The sequence below is a fragment of the Diabrotica undecimpunctata genome, chromosome 8, assembly GCF_040954645.1.
Source record: "Diabrotica undecimpunctata isolate CICGRU chromosome 8, icDiaUnde3, whole genome shotgun sequence".
NCBI classification, from domain to species: Eukaryota; Metazoa; Arthropoda; class Insecta; order Coleoptera; family Chrysomelidae; genus Diabrotica; species Diabrotica undecimpunctata.
Window position 1 is genome coordinate 44,901,133 of NC_092810.1, and position 18,496 is coordinate 44,919,628.

Below are 18,496 nucleotides of genomic sequence, written 5' to 3' on the forward strand. Positions count from 1 at the left end.
TGTACCATGCCAAATAACCACTTCAAACGCAAATAGATATATGCTGTATAAAGTTATGACGCACAGCAGTGTTGCCAAACTTGAAATACGAAATTATTTATGAAAATGCGTTATGGGATGCTGGTAGTACCCCACGTGGCAGGTGTCAGCTTAATACCAGTTCAACTGTATACAATACTTTAGATTTATTCAGGAAAATCTTAAAAAGATAAAATAAAAGCCTAGAAACGCCTAATCGTGTCAATATTTTTTTTTATTCAAACTAGGTGCAACTAAATTTGAACATAATAAATAAAAGTTTACTTCATTGGTAGAATGGGTCTATTACATTTCTCTATGTTTCTCTAGAAATTGATGGTTTCATAAATAATTACTTTCCTCAGCTCTGCAATAATTGCTGATTTAGTTTTACTACTTTTTAAGTATCTCAATAAAAATCATCTCTAGGATTCAAATCGGGTGAACAAGCAGGCCGGTAGACTCCTACATGTTATTTTATTTAAGCACATCTGATTTTGTGAAGTTATCTTTTTTTTTAATTAATGTTAGCTTGAAAAACAACTCAAGTTATTACAATAATCTAACTACACATTTCCCACGTGCAAACAAGTGTAAACAAAAAAAACCTGATTACTAGTTTCAGATGTTTGCACGGGTGGTCTAAAATAACAACTCTAGACAAATAAAAACATGATTTTGCACATGTGATGTTTACACAGGTGGTCAGATGCAGGCAAGTGCCCTGAAATATTAAGTCTATAGAGAAAAAATGATAAATTCTGTCAAATTTCGCTGAATTACATTTATTCTACTCTTTTTTGTATTGTGTATCAAATATCAACCTTTTACGTTCTAAAACCGAAAATTTATAAATCATAAAATTGGAAAACATTTCAATTTGCTAAAATAAATCCGTATGTATTATTCATCGCACTTGAAACATTGCTGATTTTACAGTAAAGCAGGTATCGATGTTATTGTAAAGTATTACCCAATGGACCTCGCTGTTCAGTGATGGACTATGGAGTCCCTGAAATGAATACATTCGTGAATTGTTGAAACTTATATGGTGATAATCAGTGTTTTTGGTACAAACATTTAATTGCTGTTATTCAGTGTTACTTCGTGTAAATATTTTAGAACGTTATTAGAAGTTGTTTATCTTTCCACCAATTTGTCTGCAAATTGGACTAGACTATGTATATCCATCTTTTCTTGATTTTCTTTTATTCTGTTTTCATCCCACCTGTGATAATGTTAAGGCCATTCTTTTTTTAGCATCTGCCACCGTGCCCCAACATTTTTTTTAAAATTAGCTCTAGCTTTTCTTTTCTCTATGACGTATTGTTTGCCTTATCCTGTACGTTTATTGTTTTCTAGTTATTTTATTGATGATAACGATGATAACTATTAAAAGTAAGATTAATATAAACTTAATACAAGTATACCCTCCTACAAGTAACAGTACAGACAACGAAATTAATGAATTTTACCATGTATTAAAGCAAGCACTAAATAACACAAAAAAACACGAAATTTGTGTAATAATGGGAGACTTCAACGCTAAAGTAGGAGAAGACATAACTCCCGGAGTTACTCGAGGATTCGGTCTTGGGGAAAGAAACGAAAGAGGTGATAGATTGGTAGAGTTCTGCCAAGAGGAAAACTTTGTTATCACCAACACATGTTTTAAACAACCAAAAAGACGTCTCTATACATGGATATCACCGAGAGATGGCCATGGTAGTGTAATGCGTAACCAAATAGATTATATCATGATTAACAATAGAGTTCGAAACTCATGTAAATGTACTAAGACATAGCCAAGTGCCGACGCAGCCACCGACCACAATTTACTGGCATCTAGAATCAACCTAAAATTAAAGACAATCAAAAAGCCTTCCATTACAAAGAAATACGATAGACAAAAACTAAAAGAAGAAGAATTTAAACATTACTTTGAACAGACAATGAACGAAAAAATTCGAGACAACATCACACAAGTATACAATGTACCAACAGTCGAAGAAAGATGGGATAACATAAAGAATGGTATCATCAATACAGCAACGCAAAGTGGACCTGTCACCCATTATAAAAAGCAAGCATGGATGACAGATGAAATAATCGAAATAATGGACGAAAGAAGACAGCTTAAAAATAGAAATAACTCAGAGTATAAACGAAAGCATAATGTGATTCGAAGAAAAATCAGGGAAGCCAAAGAGTTATGGATGCAAGCAAAATGTGAGGAACTAGAAGAATTGCAACGAAAACATGACGAATTTAACACACATAAGAAAATAAAAGAAGTTACAGTACACAAAAGAAATACACCCATAGCATTAACGAATAATGAAGGTCATGCACTATCCCTAGAAAACGAAGTAATGGAGGAATGGGAAAACTACATTAAAGCATTTTTTAAGGATGATCGAGGATCACTACCTAACTTAAGTGCAAATACAGGACCATCAATCTTAAAAACAGAAGTGGAAAAAGCCATACACCAAGCCAAAAACAACAAAGCCAGTGGACCAGATCAAATATACAGCGAATGGCTAAAATTACTCTCAAATGACAATATAAAAGAACTCACTGTACTTTTCAATCAAATATATGATACCAGTGAAATTCCATCGGACTGGTTAAAATCGATCTTTATTCCTCTACCTAAGAAACCAAACGTTAAGAAATGTAGCGACTGTAGACTCATTAGTTTAATGAACCATGCTGTTAAAATACTGTTGCATATTCTCCTAAATCGAATTAACAACAAGTGCGAAGAAATAATTAGTCAAGAGCAGTTCGGGTTCCGGAGATGCCTTGGAACTAGAGAAGCACTATTTTCTAAAACACTCCTTCAACGATGTTGGGAGGTAAGAAAACTCGTATATATGTGCTTCATTGATTTTGAAAAGGCATTTGATCACGTTCAGCATACCAGACTAATTACCGCCTTGCAGAGCATCCACTAGATGAGAAAGACATCAAACTTATTGCCAAACTTTACTGGAACCAAACAGCCATTATTAATACCAACAACAGAGAATCAAAGCCAATCAGTATTGAACGAGGCGTAAGACAAGGCTGTATACTATCTCCCACCCTCTTTAACGTGTATTCTGAGAATCTATTTAGGGAAGCTTTAAAAGATCAAAAAGGAATTATCATAGGAGGAGAAATAATTAACCATATACTGATTCTAGCTGAAAACATCGACGATCTGCAGGAGTTGACATGGAATGCACAAATTGGGGACTGTCGATAAATATCGATGAAACTAAATATATGGTGACCAGTAAAGTGGATATCGGCGCAACCCAACTGCTATTAAACCAACAACCGCTGCAGAGAGTTCAGAGATTCAAATACCTTGGATGTTGGATTACCCAAAATCTAGATCCATTCTTCGAAATTCGATGCAGAATTGAACAGGCAAGAAACTCATTTCAAAAATTCAAGCCTCTATTATCCAATAACTCGTTAAATTTGGAAATCCGTGAAAAGTTTACGAAACTTGGACTTTAAACGCCGATATCATGAATAAAATCGAGGCGTTTGAGATGTGGTTGTATCGAAGGATACTAAAAATTCCATGGACTAGCAGAACCAGAAACGAAAAAGTTCTTCGAAGAATGGGACATCAACGAACTCTATTAAATATTATTAAGAGGCGTAAACTAGAATATCTTGGACATATAATCAGAGGACCAAGATATGAGTTTCTTCGGCTAATTCTCAACGGTAAAATCGAAGTAAAGAAATGGATAGGACGGAAGAAACTCTCTTGGTTGAGGAATTTGCGGCAGTGGACAGGTTTGACAGCGGACCAATTGCTACACGTAGCGCAAGACCGAGATCAGTATAAAAATATTATAAGCATGGCAGTCGCCGACGTTCCGTAGGGATATGGCACTCTAAGAAGAAGAAGTTATTTTATTACTTGTTTTAGCTTTTTTCGTTGGGTTTTATATTATTTGTTTTTATTTTTACCATAAAATTAGTTTACCAAGACAATGCACGTAGAATAAAAGTCGGATAAAACTATCCAGAACCGTTTAAAGTGGATAAGGTACTTCGACAAGGATACTGCCTGTCACCAACTTTATTTAAACTTTATATAGATGAACCACGATAAAACGAACAAAAAATGTGGAGAGATGAAAGTAGAAATTGATGACAATTATATCCATAGCCTTTTCTTTTACTACAGTCGTCACAGTCAAAAATATCATTGAACCTCTAAAAATCATACGAACAAGCTGAATTTTGCTTAGAATGTCAATTTTTGGGACTCCAAAAAATATACAAAAAATTTTACTACTTCTACCCCCTGACATCTCCCTAAAACCCTTATCTTATTGGGGAATAACGGAAAAAGTCGGTTTACCAATAATCTGCTTGCCGCAGAAAAAATGTTTTAAGTTAACAGTAAAGCTGAAAAAAATTTGAACAATAATGTGTATTGGTACTTTTCGCGTAGAATTAACCGTTCAGAAATCTCAAAAACAACGCTTGAAGCGACCGGCGATTTTGAATATCAGTTACGCGCGCGAAATCAATTTTAAATAAAATTTGTACTAGCTCGACGGTAAAAATTCGATATATTCTAATCAGAGTGCCCTATCGACAAAAATTAAAATGCCTTTTAAAAGTAGAGACTGTATCTTTTGTATACAGTTTTTGCATTTTGTCACAAATGAAGTCAGTTTCTATAAAGGTATTAAATAAATAAACGTTGCCTGATTTTTGCCATTTTTACGATTCTCATGAAATCGATAAAATATAACACGTCTTTTGTTACCTGTTGTACCAGTCACTATAGATTTTTTATTATTAGGGCCTAATCTTCAAAACCTATAGCATAAAATTTCGGTTTTGAGTTTTTTGCAACAAATATGAGACATTTGAAGTATGCCTAAAAAACGCTGAATTTAAAATTTTACATTACAAACAACTTCAAACATTTAAATCTGCCTTTCGATTACACAAGTAAGTGTTTTAAAACTACACAAGTTCAACTACTTTCACCCAATATCGTTTTCGTTGAAGTATTTCTGGTAAATTTTAAAATATATCGCATTTTTACCGTCTTAAATTGTTTTCGAGCTCGTAAATGACATTCAAAATTGCCGGTCGTTTCAAGCGTTGTTTGTGAGAGAACGGTTCATTCTACGTAAAAAGTGCTAATAAATATTTTTGTGCGGCGTACAGATTCTTGATAAATCGATGTTTTCCATTCCCTGGTTTTAGGAGGAATCCAGTGCGTAGGAGTGGCAAACTTTTTACGTCTTTTTGGAGTCTTAATATTAACATCCTCAGTAAAATTTAGTTGTTCGTATTATGTTTAGATGTTTAGTGGTATTTTCGTATCTGGCGACTGAGTATATGCCCAAATCCTGAAGTTAAAAAGGAGACTATCAATAAAAATGTGTCAATACTTCAGTGTCAAAATTGCTTGATCCATTACTGGAATATTCAACAGAAACAATAGTAAACAATAAAGTGAATATGCACAATATTGTGTTATGTTATCGCCCCTCACAATAATACAGCGAATAAATACACACTGGCACTTATTAGCTGGACATATATAAATACCGTTTCTAAACAAACGACAACCGATTTTTTCCAGCTTTTTTGTGACAGACGACAGCCAGCAATTTCTGTCGGATGCACGCTCACTCCTCTGTTAAATATTACGTAATAAATGATTTCGTTCGTTGTGGGGATTCTGTGTTTATCCGATTTTATGAGAGAAGGGCGGGATTATTTGGAATAATTAACAACCATTACACTTTTTATTTCATTATGGAAATGTATGAATTAGCGTGACACGGTGGAATGTGATAAAAGGATCGGATTAGCTTGGTAGATTAGCATGATTGAATTCTGTCATACACCTCTTCCGATCGACGGTAGATTTGTTAATTTGTTTCAGCCGCTGGTGCTTCGTATTTTCAGTTCTTTGTTTTTCAATTTAATACTTCTTTGTCAAATTAACCCAGAAGCAAAAACATACAGACATATTTAAATGTAAAATTACGAAAACAAAGGAGAAACTGTTACAGTGATTTTTAAAATGCTTCTGAGATTCTTCTCATGTGTCAATTTTTAGCTTTTTTCGCTTGTTTGCTATCTTTTTATATACCTTTATTGCAATTCTTAAAAGCATTATCGCTCTGTAATGATTAGAGTCATTTCTGTCATTTTTTTTTTAAATAGGTAGCATGTTTTTTATGATTTATGTTACTAAAGAAGAATTAATGATAATTATCTATTATTATATATTTATATAAAAAATATACATTCATCAATAAAATTTAAATATGTCTTTTATAACTTAAATTAACTTTTGTAGGGAAAAATCTAACCAACTGTTATTATTTTATTGAGCTACCGCAATTTAAAATGAATCAAGCTTCTGAGTGTCATAAAAACCGAGATATTGCAAATTTTTTCAGCATGCTCCAATTTGAAATTCCATTTTTTTACTCTTTTACTCGTTCTAGGTATAGTACATCTATACAATGGATCATTAAAAATAGATTTTCGTTTATAATCTGTTCAATTTTCAGCTCTTAATGTTAATAAACAATGGCAGTATGATTTTAAGAAAAAGAATGGTCTTGGTTCCTATTGGTCATAGAAGGATTAATTTTTTGAAGCGAAGTTTCTATGCGGCCGTTGTATTACTTTTTTCTCTATAGTAAAATGCTAAGATAAGCGTCATGAAACTAGCGCCACAATGAGAAGGCGTCACGGGTAGCGTCACAAAATAGCAGTTCTTTACATCGATTCACTATTCTCGTCTCGATCAATCGTTTCTAGTCATAATATATTCATTCTAAGTAGGTTTAAATTAAAAACTGCATAAAAAATAAGTAACAAAATACAGACATTTAATTTAACAAAATACAGATATTTAATGAAAAGTAAAAAATTAAAAGAATATCTATCAATGAAAGATTCGATTCGTCATCCAATTAGTAACAATCATCAATATAATATACTAAGGATGGAAAATTTTGATATTTTTACATGTAGCTGATAGACGACGGAAGTGACGTCACATTACATTTTGCATCCAGTCACAACAGTAGTGTGCGATGTGCAACTAAGTGCCTGTAAAATGTATATATGTTTTTATGCTATAAAAAAATAATAATTTGTTTATTTTCTTATGTTAAATGTCATTATATCTTTTATTCAAACGTAAATAACAACGAAAATAAATAATTATTGTACATATAAGTACCAAAGTATTTGAAGGGGTAAGAACCAAAAGGGTCTAAGTGACATTTTAAAAAAAAATGAGTTAAGTGCAAATATCTAAAGTTAAAACTACATTACTTACTGGCAAAACGATCCAATTGATTTTTAAACGTTTTGCTCCATCTCTCGGTAAGGGGAATAATTAGGTTTACAGATGTCCTGTTTTCATTAGTGGCAAAGAGGTCCAATCGCTCTTAGACCATTATGCCGCTAATTTATTATCAGTTATTGATTATTATCCACGTTGTGTCTTGCAAGTTTAGTGTAGTTTTCAAAGTGAAATATTAAGTTTATAGTGTTTGAACATGACTACAGAAAAGAGAATTGCATCAGGTAAATTTAGAATTTTAAAGAATATAGATATTTTATTAAATAATTTATATTTATAGGATTTTTTAAATTCAAATTAAACCTAACCTAAAATATTTTTAGGGGGAGTAAGCTATAGCTTATAGAATGAGAACCATTTTCAACAGTCGAGACATATCATTAAAAACAAAATGCCGTCTATTGAACTGCTACATATTCACAGTTCTGCTCTACGGAATGGAAGCATGGACACTGACTGTTGCATCTATGAATCGGCTCGAAGCTTTCGAAATGTGGTGTTATAGGAGCATTTTACGTATATCCTGAGTTGACAGAGTTACTAATGTGGAGGTCCTGCGTAGAATGGGGAAAGAATGTGAAATTCTCATGACCGTCAAAACTAAAAAGTTTAGGACAAAAAGGAATATCTAGGACATGTAATGAGAAATCTAGAACGTTACTGCCTTCTCCAGCTGATTCTCCAAGGGAAAGTAAATGGTAAGAGAGGACCGGGAAGAAGACGCATTTCCTGGCTTCAAAATTTACGAAAGTGGTATAACACGACTACCACTGAACTGTTTCGCGCTGCAATAAATAAAGTAAAGATAGCCGTGATGATCGCCGACATCCGGAACGGATAGGCACTTTAAGAAGAAGAAGCTATAGCTTAGATTCGGATGATAGTGAACACGACCCCTTCGAAGCAGACGAGGATAGTGAATACTACCCATCCGAGGATTTTGATGAATCTATAGAATATGTTGAATCGGAAATTAGTGGGACAGAGAATAGACCTTCTACTAGTGGTATTCATGGTATGTTATTTTGATAGTGCTGACAAACAGTAATAATAATGCTTGCCATTTATTACAGTTACCCCAAAAAATACCAGAAAAAGGAATAAGGATATGGGTAAATGAAAGAAGCAGCAAAGAAAGCGGGCTAGAATAAGTGGCAATGAGTATGTGACTAGTAAAGGAAAAAAGATTACGAAGAAGGTGTTAAAACCATATGACCATCGTTGCAGATATGAGTGTGACAAAATATCTGAACAACAGAGAATAAATCTCTTCACTAAGTTTTATGAAATACAAACGTATGATTTGCAAACGCAGTATTTAGCATATTGTATAAGTAAAACGGATATAAAGCGCCTAATCGTGGGGCAGTTTCGCATAAAAATTTTGCCACAATATTACGTCTTATGAATTTTAGAGTGTGCAAGGAGTATTTTCTTCGTACATTCGACATATCCAACAGAAGACTCCGAATTGTTTGCCAAAAAAAAACTTCTGAAGGTATTACTGAACCTGACAAACGAGGATCTCACACTCCTTCGAATAAAATTGTCCCAAATATTCGCAATGATATCATAAGTCACATAAAAATGTTTCCCCGCTATAAGAGCCATTATTCGCGGACTCAGAACAATAATTCAAGTTACCTTCCAGAGGATTTCAATATAAAAAAAATGCACTTAATGTATATAGAGTGGTGCAAAGAAACAAATAGAATTCCTGTTAAAAAATCATATTACAGAAAAATTTTCTGTGTAGAGTTTAATCTAAAATTCCACAAGCCCCATTCTGATACGTGCTATACATGTGACGGATTGAATACTATAATACAAAATTCTGTCGATTTGGAAGTGTTGGCTAAATGCAAAGCCGAATTAGAACTCCATCAAAGGAAGGTAGAAAGTGTAACAAATGGCAAGAAATTAGACATAGAACATGGAAGGGCAAATCCAGAAAAAGTTCGTGTAGTGTGTTTTGATCTACAGAAAACTCTTCCAACACCGCTACTTTCAACAAATAAAGTTTACTATCTACGTCAGTTATGGACGTATAACGTCTGTGTCCATGATCTTATTAGTGGAATATCCTTTATATACGTCTGGAATGAGACCATTGGCCAACGAGGATCCCAAGAAATTGGATCATGTCTTATTAAGGTAAAGCTATACCTTACTTAGTCATTGTTTATTATTAATTAATATTTTTTTGCAGTACATAAAAGATTTGCTACAGTGACCAATGTGGTGGCCAAAATAAAAATACGAACATTGCTAAATTGCTTATGTTTTTGGTTCAAAGTACTACTTTGAAAATAATAGAACATAAATTTTTTGAGCCAGGACATTCGTATATGGAATGCGACCGTTCTTTTGCTAGAATCGAGAAAAGAAGAAAGCTATCCTTAAACATTTTTATGCCAGAACATTGGACAGATTTAATAACAAAAAGTTCCAAAAAGTTTCAAGTATATACCATGGAACAAAATGACTTTCTCGACTTTGACTACCTTCATAGGATCATGTGTGATCCAAAAAAAGACATGGAAAAGCGACCAATAAAATGGCGAGAAATCGTATGGTTTGAGTACAGACACGAACACTTTTTATTCCTTGTGTTCCATACAACGAGGCATCCAAATAATGACCTTGCTTTCCAATCTGAAAGGTGTTCATTACTTAACGTAGGTAGACCAAATTTATCTGTGGAAAATTTAAACCAACCCCTGTATAGAGCCGTTTTGGAAATTCCATATGCTAAGTGGAAAAATCTTATTCAGCTGTTGCCTTTTATTCCCCCAGTTTATCATACCTTTTACCAAAATATGGCCCACCAACCCAAAAAGAATAAAAATTCAACAAAAAGTAAGCCAACGACGGAAACTCAAACGGAAGAAAATGTCCAAGAAGAAAATAATGATCTTGACATCTATTCTGACTATGACAATTAATATTTTTTTATGTTTACTATTGCAATAAAGTTTTCTTATTAGGAAAATCATCGTTTTCTAAAAAAAATCTAGAAAAGATTAGAACCAAAGAGTGACTTTTTTTTGTTAATCAAGCATGTAACATTTGTGAATCTTAATTAAACACTTAAATATATTATGCGCTTTTTTCCTTAAAAACCATATACGAAACGTCTTTACAGATTTTACAATAAGCAATTAACTTTAACATTGAATATCTCCAAACGAACATAACGGCACTTAGATCCTTTTGGTTCTTACCCCTTCATTTATTCATAGGCTCTATTCTTGGTATATTAATATATCGATGATAACAATATTGAATCGTGCTATTAAATTTTTATGACACTTCTTTGTTTTAAAATCATTTTATAGAAATATAATTATTATTTTTAAACATCTTATTTAGTTTATAAAGTAATTAAATGATACTTATTTATATTTAAATAATAATAAATATTTTGTCAGAATGTGACAAGTATATCAGAAGTAAACAACGTGTGCTTTGTTAATACGTTAACAGGTGAAGTTAGGAGCAAATATAATAATTTATCGAAATATTTTAATACAATATAATACAATATAATTTGTTTAAAATATAAATAATAAAATAAATAATAAAATTACTTTATTTAATTTTAAAAGTATTTTAAAAGTAATATGATTACTAAACCTATATCCCTATATTATCCTCTGAAAGTGACTAAAGATCATCAATTATTTTCAGTAAAATATATATTCTATTATACGAGATTCTCGTATCAATCAATGAGAAGAGAAAGGTGAAAACCTAATAGAATTCTAGAATCTTCATGTTGTACTTTATTTTTCGCTGATGCCAGATCAACCTATTCTATTGTTTGTAAAGTTTAATCAAACAAATTTGTTGCTCACGTAGAAACTAAACAAATCGTTTATTTTCGCCAAATAACACATAAAAATAAGAAATCCGTCAGCAGGGACTCTTCGCCAACGTAACGACGGTTTGTTTAGGACTTTTAATAAATGATGGTAGGGATTTAGCCAGAGTGTCAGACCTCGGACGTGCACAGGGTGTTTAATAAATTCGTCGTCGCTCGGGAGATCATCCTTTACACCCTCCTGCCGTTCGTCCTACGCGAGGGGCCCTGAAAAGAATAATAATTGTGTTGAGAACATGGACCTGTCACTTGCGGAACTTTATGATCGATCCTGGCTAGCAACTTATGGCTTTGGTGTGTTATTTTATTTTTACCGGCGCTGAGGCGTTTTTACATTTTACACAAGTCTGGGAACTGCAATAACTTCGTATGTAGTTGACTTACATAGTAATTTTTTTCTACCAGTATTTTCAATAAACTGTAGCTGCTTGTAACTTCTAAAGGGAAATGTATCGCTCAAATATATAAAACGAGAAGTAAGTGGCAGTAAGATCGATTCACTAATAGTTTAAAAAGTACCCTTTTTGAAGTTATACCTCTATACGCGCGCTCCACGTTGGAAATTTGTATGGGAGTGAATCTGTGAAACCATTACATATGTAAGATAATGAGTAAGAGAGAGACAGAAGATATATTTTCTCTCTCTTACTCTCTCGAATATAAAAATATTCCTTTTGTATATATAATTTAATATTGTACATATTATATAAAGATATATAGACATATAATAAAATATTTATTAATATTATTATTTATGTGATATGTTTTGTATTATTAATTAAATGTTCATAATTATATTATTCTTTTGTATTTCAAAATAATAATCTCAATAAATCACTGTATGATCCAGGACTGTCAATTTTGAAATACATTTGTGTTATGTCCTCGGTAGTGTAGTAGTCAGTATCCCCGCCCGTCACGTGGGAGACCGGGGTTCGATTCCCAGTCGGGGAAGACTTTTTTATTAATGTTATTACATTATTGTCATTTTTAGATACTTATGGATATTGCATTTTAATTTGTATTGTATTATTATATATGGAATTATGTTGCACTGTATTGTAGTGTATTTTTTATGTATATTATTGTCATTTTTAAATACTTATGAATATTGCAGTTTAATTTGTATTGTATTATTATATTATTAACAAAATAAACAATGAATTTTACTGCAGAGTATGTGTAAAAAAATTTTGCATTCAACTCCTTTCATACATATATGAAAATAAAAATATACATTTTCATCAAAATATTGATTCAATCCTTCATTGTTAGTAAGTTGTTATTAATTCTGTTTCTCTTTCTGCTATGTCTTACCTATACAATTACATATGTAATGATTGTGCAGATTGACTCCCAAATAAATTTGTAACGGCGAATGCGTGTATAGAAGTGTAACTTTCACCGGCAGGTCCCACTGGACTGCCACACCCGTTTTTTTTTCTTCGTCTTTATACACATATACAGTTATTAACAATAATAATTTGCGCATCGAGCCCAATAGGAGCATGGCTTCTAGTCGACCTCTTCTCTGACGTCCTCCTATTATACTTGACAGTAGCGTTTTCGGTAGCCTATCTTCTTGTATCCTCTCTGTGTGTACTAGCCATCTTAGTCGATGAATACTTATTACTCCTAGTATACTGGGCTCCCCATATAACTCTCCCAGATCTTCATTTGTTCTTCTTATCCAAACGCCTTTCTCCATTTTTCCTCCAAATATTTTCCTTAGTACTTTTCGTTCCCATATCTGCACCATTTCTTCTTATTTTTTAGCGGTTACTCTATATAGAGTTATTAATGTATCCGGATAATCTGTTTGTTCTTTTACTTAATTTCTTACTTATTTTTCAACATCTCAATAGATGGAGAATGTTTTTTATCTCCATTACTTGTTCAATGCATACTTCATCGACTTCCAGTTTACTTGATTACAGATTATTGGTTCTTTAGTGATTACTATTGTTAATTAAAAATAGGTTATACCGTTTGGTTATACTTAATTTTTATTTCCACCTCGTATGATGAATTCAAAGTTTTCAGTTTCTTACCATTAAATTAAGTAGGTAAAATACTCTTAGTAAGAAATTTCTCTCCTAGGAAAAGCTAATTTAATCAATTAGTGGAAATTTATTGATGTGGTGGTCTTCTTAAGTATATCCTTCCGGTTTTGTTCTCCGATGTAGTTCTCTTGGTTTTCTTCTCAAAATTTGAGGTAACACTAACTGTTATACTGCCGTTGTAAAAACAATCTTCGCTTTTTTCTTGTTTTCCTTACATTTTGAATATAAATTTGTCCAAGTAATTAATAAGGCTATCCCAGTCACGTCTAAAATATTCATAAAAAATGCAAAAGGCCAGAGGTTAGCCCATCTTTTGCACATATACTTATAAACCATTTGATCTAGCGTATTGACACCATATTTTTTACTATTATATAATAAGAGTATTATTACTGTTTTTTTTATATAAACATCATCTCTACAATCAGCATTGTGATGCATGGTAGACAGGACTAGCACACTTCTTTGTTTTTTCGGAACGTAGGAAACAGTGGATTTTGTTTTTGTTTATGTTTCAGGTTCGGTTGCGTCCTGTCGGTAGTGCTGACACTTCCAGTTAATTCCATCGTTAGTTTTGAAAACTACACAATCTAAAATCTGGGAACTTGTAGCTACACATTCTTCTTCAAGATCATTCAATACTACTTGCTGATCATCCTATTCACTTGCTTGCGAAAGATCTTCATTTTCAGAGTCACTATCAAGCCACCTACTTCAGAAGATTCCTCATTATCGAAGTCTCATTAATGATTGGCAATCTCTTACCGTTCGGCAGTTGAAAATGGTTTTCGGATAATTTTTTTTGCATTTTCTGCTTACACTAAAATTCAATATGACTGATGACAAATGACTGACAGCAGATGCATTATTCATTTTAAAATATGTACACCTAATCTCTATTATTGCATTCCATAAATTATTATGAGTTTTAAAATTCATTTAGAATAGATATAAAACCTATTGTAAAGATCTCTTTCCAAGATTGTAATATTGGATTAGACCTTAGTTATAAAAACAAATAGGGTCCGACGGACCCGTGTTGCCACAAAGTAACAAAATTTATCCTGCGCAATAATTTCAAAAATGATAATAAATATTTTGAATGACTTATGACTATGTTAACGGAAACATACTTCTAAACAAATTCATTTATTAATGCATAAACTTCAATTAATATTTTTTATCGGTTTATTATAAAAGAACTGGCGTTTCGGTTAAGGGATAAGGGTTAACGTGTCAAAAATAATAACTGCAATTTTTTTATATATTTTTTATTGGTAAACTAATTCTAATGCACTAACTTTTCCTATGTTTTAAATTTACCCAAATGCCACCACTTGCCCTTATAGTCGCCCTGTAGGACAGGCTGAGTTCCTCCTTGCCTTTAGCTACTGATAATTGGAATTTCTTTAATACGTAAAATAGTACAGTCTTGACCTCTATCATTGCAAATTTGTAACCTGAAAGGAAGAAAGCAGCTGAAGTAATGCATATCAAATAGTGTAGATAAATATAAAAGAAAATATAGGCAATGTTATTCTTAAATATTTGCCTTATGTTTTAATATAAAAAAAGAAGAATTTGACATGATATGTCAAAATTTTCCAAATGATTGGTAATCACTGAGGATAAAGTTTATTAGAATGAACCAATTTGACGAAAAAGTGATAAACATTGAAAAGAAAATTAATGTTAAATTCTAACAATACAACAATAAGACACTGAGAACTTTTGTTTTCAACACTTTCACAACATTTATTATAATTTATTATCAATACAGCGGTTTCGGCAGAGTGCCTTTGTCAAGTGATTTTTTTTTGGTATGCGTTTACACTTTCTAGTCTTCAACTGAGTAAGTGGAGGAGGGGAGAACTCCTTGTCTCAAGTTTCTCATTTAGAATTGTCTATATTTTTAATTCGTTAGTTTTCATAGATTCTAATAAACATAGCTTAAGGCCTTTATTTTGAATCTGATGAATTTGAAATTTCTCATTAAAAGAATGATAATGGTCTTTAAGATGAAGTGCTTACGTAGAATCTGTTTTTTTATTATTGAAAGCTCTTTTGTGCTCTGATATACGTTTGTTAAGTTCTACTTGTTTGACCGATGTAACTTTTTAGCAGTCGCTACATTTAAGTTTGTATACACTACTATCTAAGTGCTTTTTCTTTTGGCTCTTGTATAAAGATGGTACTTAAAGAAAAAGAAACAGCTTGATCAGAGCGATAGTGAATAACGAAACGTTTTTTTTATATATATTTACTGATTTTATGATTTTAAATATACGTGTGTGGTGTTTATTTTTACTGCTCTTCAGATATAACAGTTTGTGTTTTACCCATCCTTAGAGCTAAAACGCTCAAGATTTAGATTTAGTTTAGACGGCAAGTGCAAGTTTTTTTTACAATTTTATTTTTTTGTGTTTTGCACACTTTTACAACTATATTTTCACATAATATTTAAGAAATAAAAAACCCAAATTTTAAATTCCTCGATGGTTTTTTTATTCCAAGCCATTTTATTTCGCAACAGTGGTACTGATTATTGGTGTTTCCTTTCTCGAGGAGGCCTTTAAATACTTTTCATTTTATCCTTTTTGTTCCAAAAAACATATACTTTAAAATAGTTTAAAAACTTACCTATGCAGTTTCTTGGTCCAAGACTAAAAGGTAAAAACGCGTACGGGTGTATATTTTCCAGATTTGATTCTTCAAATCGATCCGGATCAAATCTGGTTGGATCGGGAAAGACGTGAGGCAGCCTCTGCGTCATAAACGGTGAAATAAAAATAATTGTACCGCATGGGAATACTGTTTCATCTGAAAATAAATATATGTTATATTAAGGTTATTTTTCACAAGACGACGAGTCAGATCATACTAAGAGTGTTATGTTCTATATTTTTTTACTGTTGTTACTTTATTAAAGTTACTATATAATAACAAAAATATTTAGGACTCTTATTTAATATCACAATTAGAGGCCGACCATTGCAGATTTGTTGCGTATTTTACAATATTTGACATATAGTACATCTTCTACAAAATCTGATTATGAAAATAAAATTATTCAGAAAATAAATCCAAGAAATTTTAATGGGTAGTTTAATAATACCAGATGTTGGTATCCGACTCCAACCCGACAAGTAACCAAATACAATAGGTATGTACGCGAGTGGTATTAGTGTATTGTAAAGAACTCGACTCTTCATTCAACTTTCTATTTAATCAAAATTTCAATTTTAATTTTCACTTAATATTTTAATTCCCTGTATTCAAACTCCATTATGTTCTATGAGATAAAACATATATAAATTTTTATGCCTTACTTCAGTCGACAAAGTATATTTTAGTAGGCAGCTCTGGTCTCTCATGTCATTTCAATTCTGTAAAAGTGGCACATTTTTATAAATATCGTTCATCCATATAAAGGAATGATTTTATTGAAAATTCATTTATGTTAGTATGTCTTTTCTAGTGGAAAGTTGTATATAATATTTAACCAATATCCAGTGTTTTTTTATTTCATATTTCACTTTTTTTTTATAGATACATAACATCTGTCGCACATGTTTCGGAATTTTGATTCATTCTGCCATAATAAATAGATTTCTAATTAGTTAATAAGTAGGGGACTATTTCCGATATAAACGGAAACAGCACATGCTCATAAATATTTTTATTATAAAGTTCACTATCTAAAACCTATGCAACTGAATTTTCAGATCTCAAAACCTTTTAGATTGGCAGATACGTCTAATAGGCCTAACCGTAAGAAAACCGATATTAATATCTATTTTAAAGCAATAATTTGCTTAAAATAATTTCTGAATTTAATAAATTACCTCATAAACGTAACACGTAATAGACAACCTTCCGCATTAAAAACCAGCGCCTTAGGGCAAAAATGCTGGTGATGAGTTAACCTATCTCCAAAGGATGCCGGTGATCAGGTTACTATATCTCAGACGGTCTAATAATTTTATGGGGGGCTATAAAGTGATGAGTTCATACACGTCTGACAAAATACACAAGTTTATTTAAATTTACGAAGGTCTAAATTTGGCCTATTGCTAGCAATTTAAGATGTCAATGTTTCAACAGCTTTTTGCTACTAGCGTTCGTTGGAAGAATATCTAAAATAAAAATCTAACAGGTAAATAGGGTTAGCAAAGATAAGTTACAATCTAATGCTCATAACAACTCTAGCAAATCTTGACGCATACCTAACGTTACATCTTCTGTTAGCACCCTCGTGATGATCGGAACAGCTGGAGTCATTCTTAACGTCTCTTTGACTACTTGCTCTAGGTATTTCATTTCGTTTAATTCTTTGATCGTTATTTTCTGAGTATCATCTATTCCTGAGATTTCCTTTAACACTTTGTCTTGAATTTCAGGATGTTTAGCCAAATAAAACATTGCGAAGGCTATCGTAGCTCCCACCGAATCTTGTCCCTACAAAAAAAATTAATATCGATGAGATAATTTATGAATAAAGATAAAAATAAATATCAAAATGAGAACATCAAAATGATGAAAAGAGTAGATGAAATATAGGGATACTGGGAAAAAGATACAAGTAGGTAAGAGTTCTTCTTTTTCTTTAAGTGCCATCTCCGCGACGAAGGTTGGCAATCATCATGGCTATTCTGACCTTCGAGGCAGCTGCTCTGAACAATTGCCTTGAGCTGCAACCAAACCACTCTCTCAGGTTCTTCAACCAGGAAACGCGTCTTCTTCCTACGCTCCTCCTACCTTCTACTTTTCCTTGAATTATGAGTCTCAAGATGTTGTATCTTTGTAAAATACCGTGATTAATTCGTCTATATATGTTTATTTAGATAGTCTATATAAGAGGGTAAGTGTAGTCATTCTCTTATAAAGTTTTACCATTGCATCATTTTCTTGACTGTTTCGAGAATTGCTCCGTATATATAGCGTAATGTCTCCTTTTTTTATTGTTTATTTTGGACTTTACTTAAATATAATTATCATCATCATTAGCCGTTTTAAGTCCATTACTGAACATAGGCCTCCCGTACATAATTCCATTGCATCTGATCCTAAGTACCTTGAATCCAGTTGTGCTGTATGAGCTTGATGTCATCCGACCATCTTGTTAAAAGAAGTCCTTGATTACGATAATCATCGTGTCTAAGT

At 32.3% G+C, this 18,496-nt stretch overlaps 2 protein-coding genes across 4 annotated transcripts in view; both read right to left on the reverse strand.

Annotated features, from left to right (window-relative positions):
• The window catches only part of LOC140448794 (uncharacterized), an 853,042-nt gene that overhangs the window by 617,253 nt on the left and 217,293 nt on the right, over window positions 1-18,496 (reverse strand). The gene's annotated exons all lie outside the window — the stretch shown is intronic.
• Cyp4aa1 (Probable cytochrome P450 4aa1) overlaps window positions 14,595-18,496 on the reverse strand; it is an 81,969-nt gene continuing 78,067 nt past the window's right edge. For all 3 annotated transcript variants that reach the window (XM_072540170.1, XM_072540169.1, XM_072540168.1), the window contains exons 8-10: window positions 17,560-17,791; window positions 15,974-16,153; window positions 14,595-14,793 (exon numbers count right to left, since the gene is read on the reverse strand). In XM_072540170.1, coding sequence (XP_072396271.1) covers window positions 14,630-14,793; window positions 15,974-16,153; window positions 17,560-17,791 — 576 coding nt within the window. In that variant the 3' untranslated portion in view covers window positions 14,595-14,629. The remainder of the gene's footprint in view (window positions 14,794-15,973; window positions 16,154-17,559; window positions 17,792-18,496) is intronic.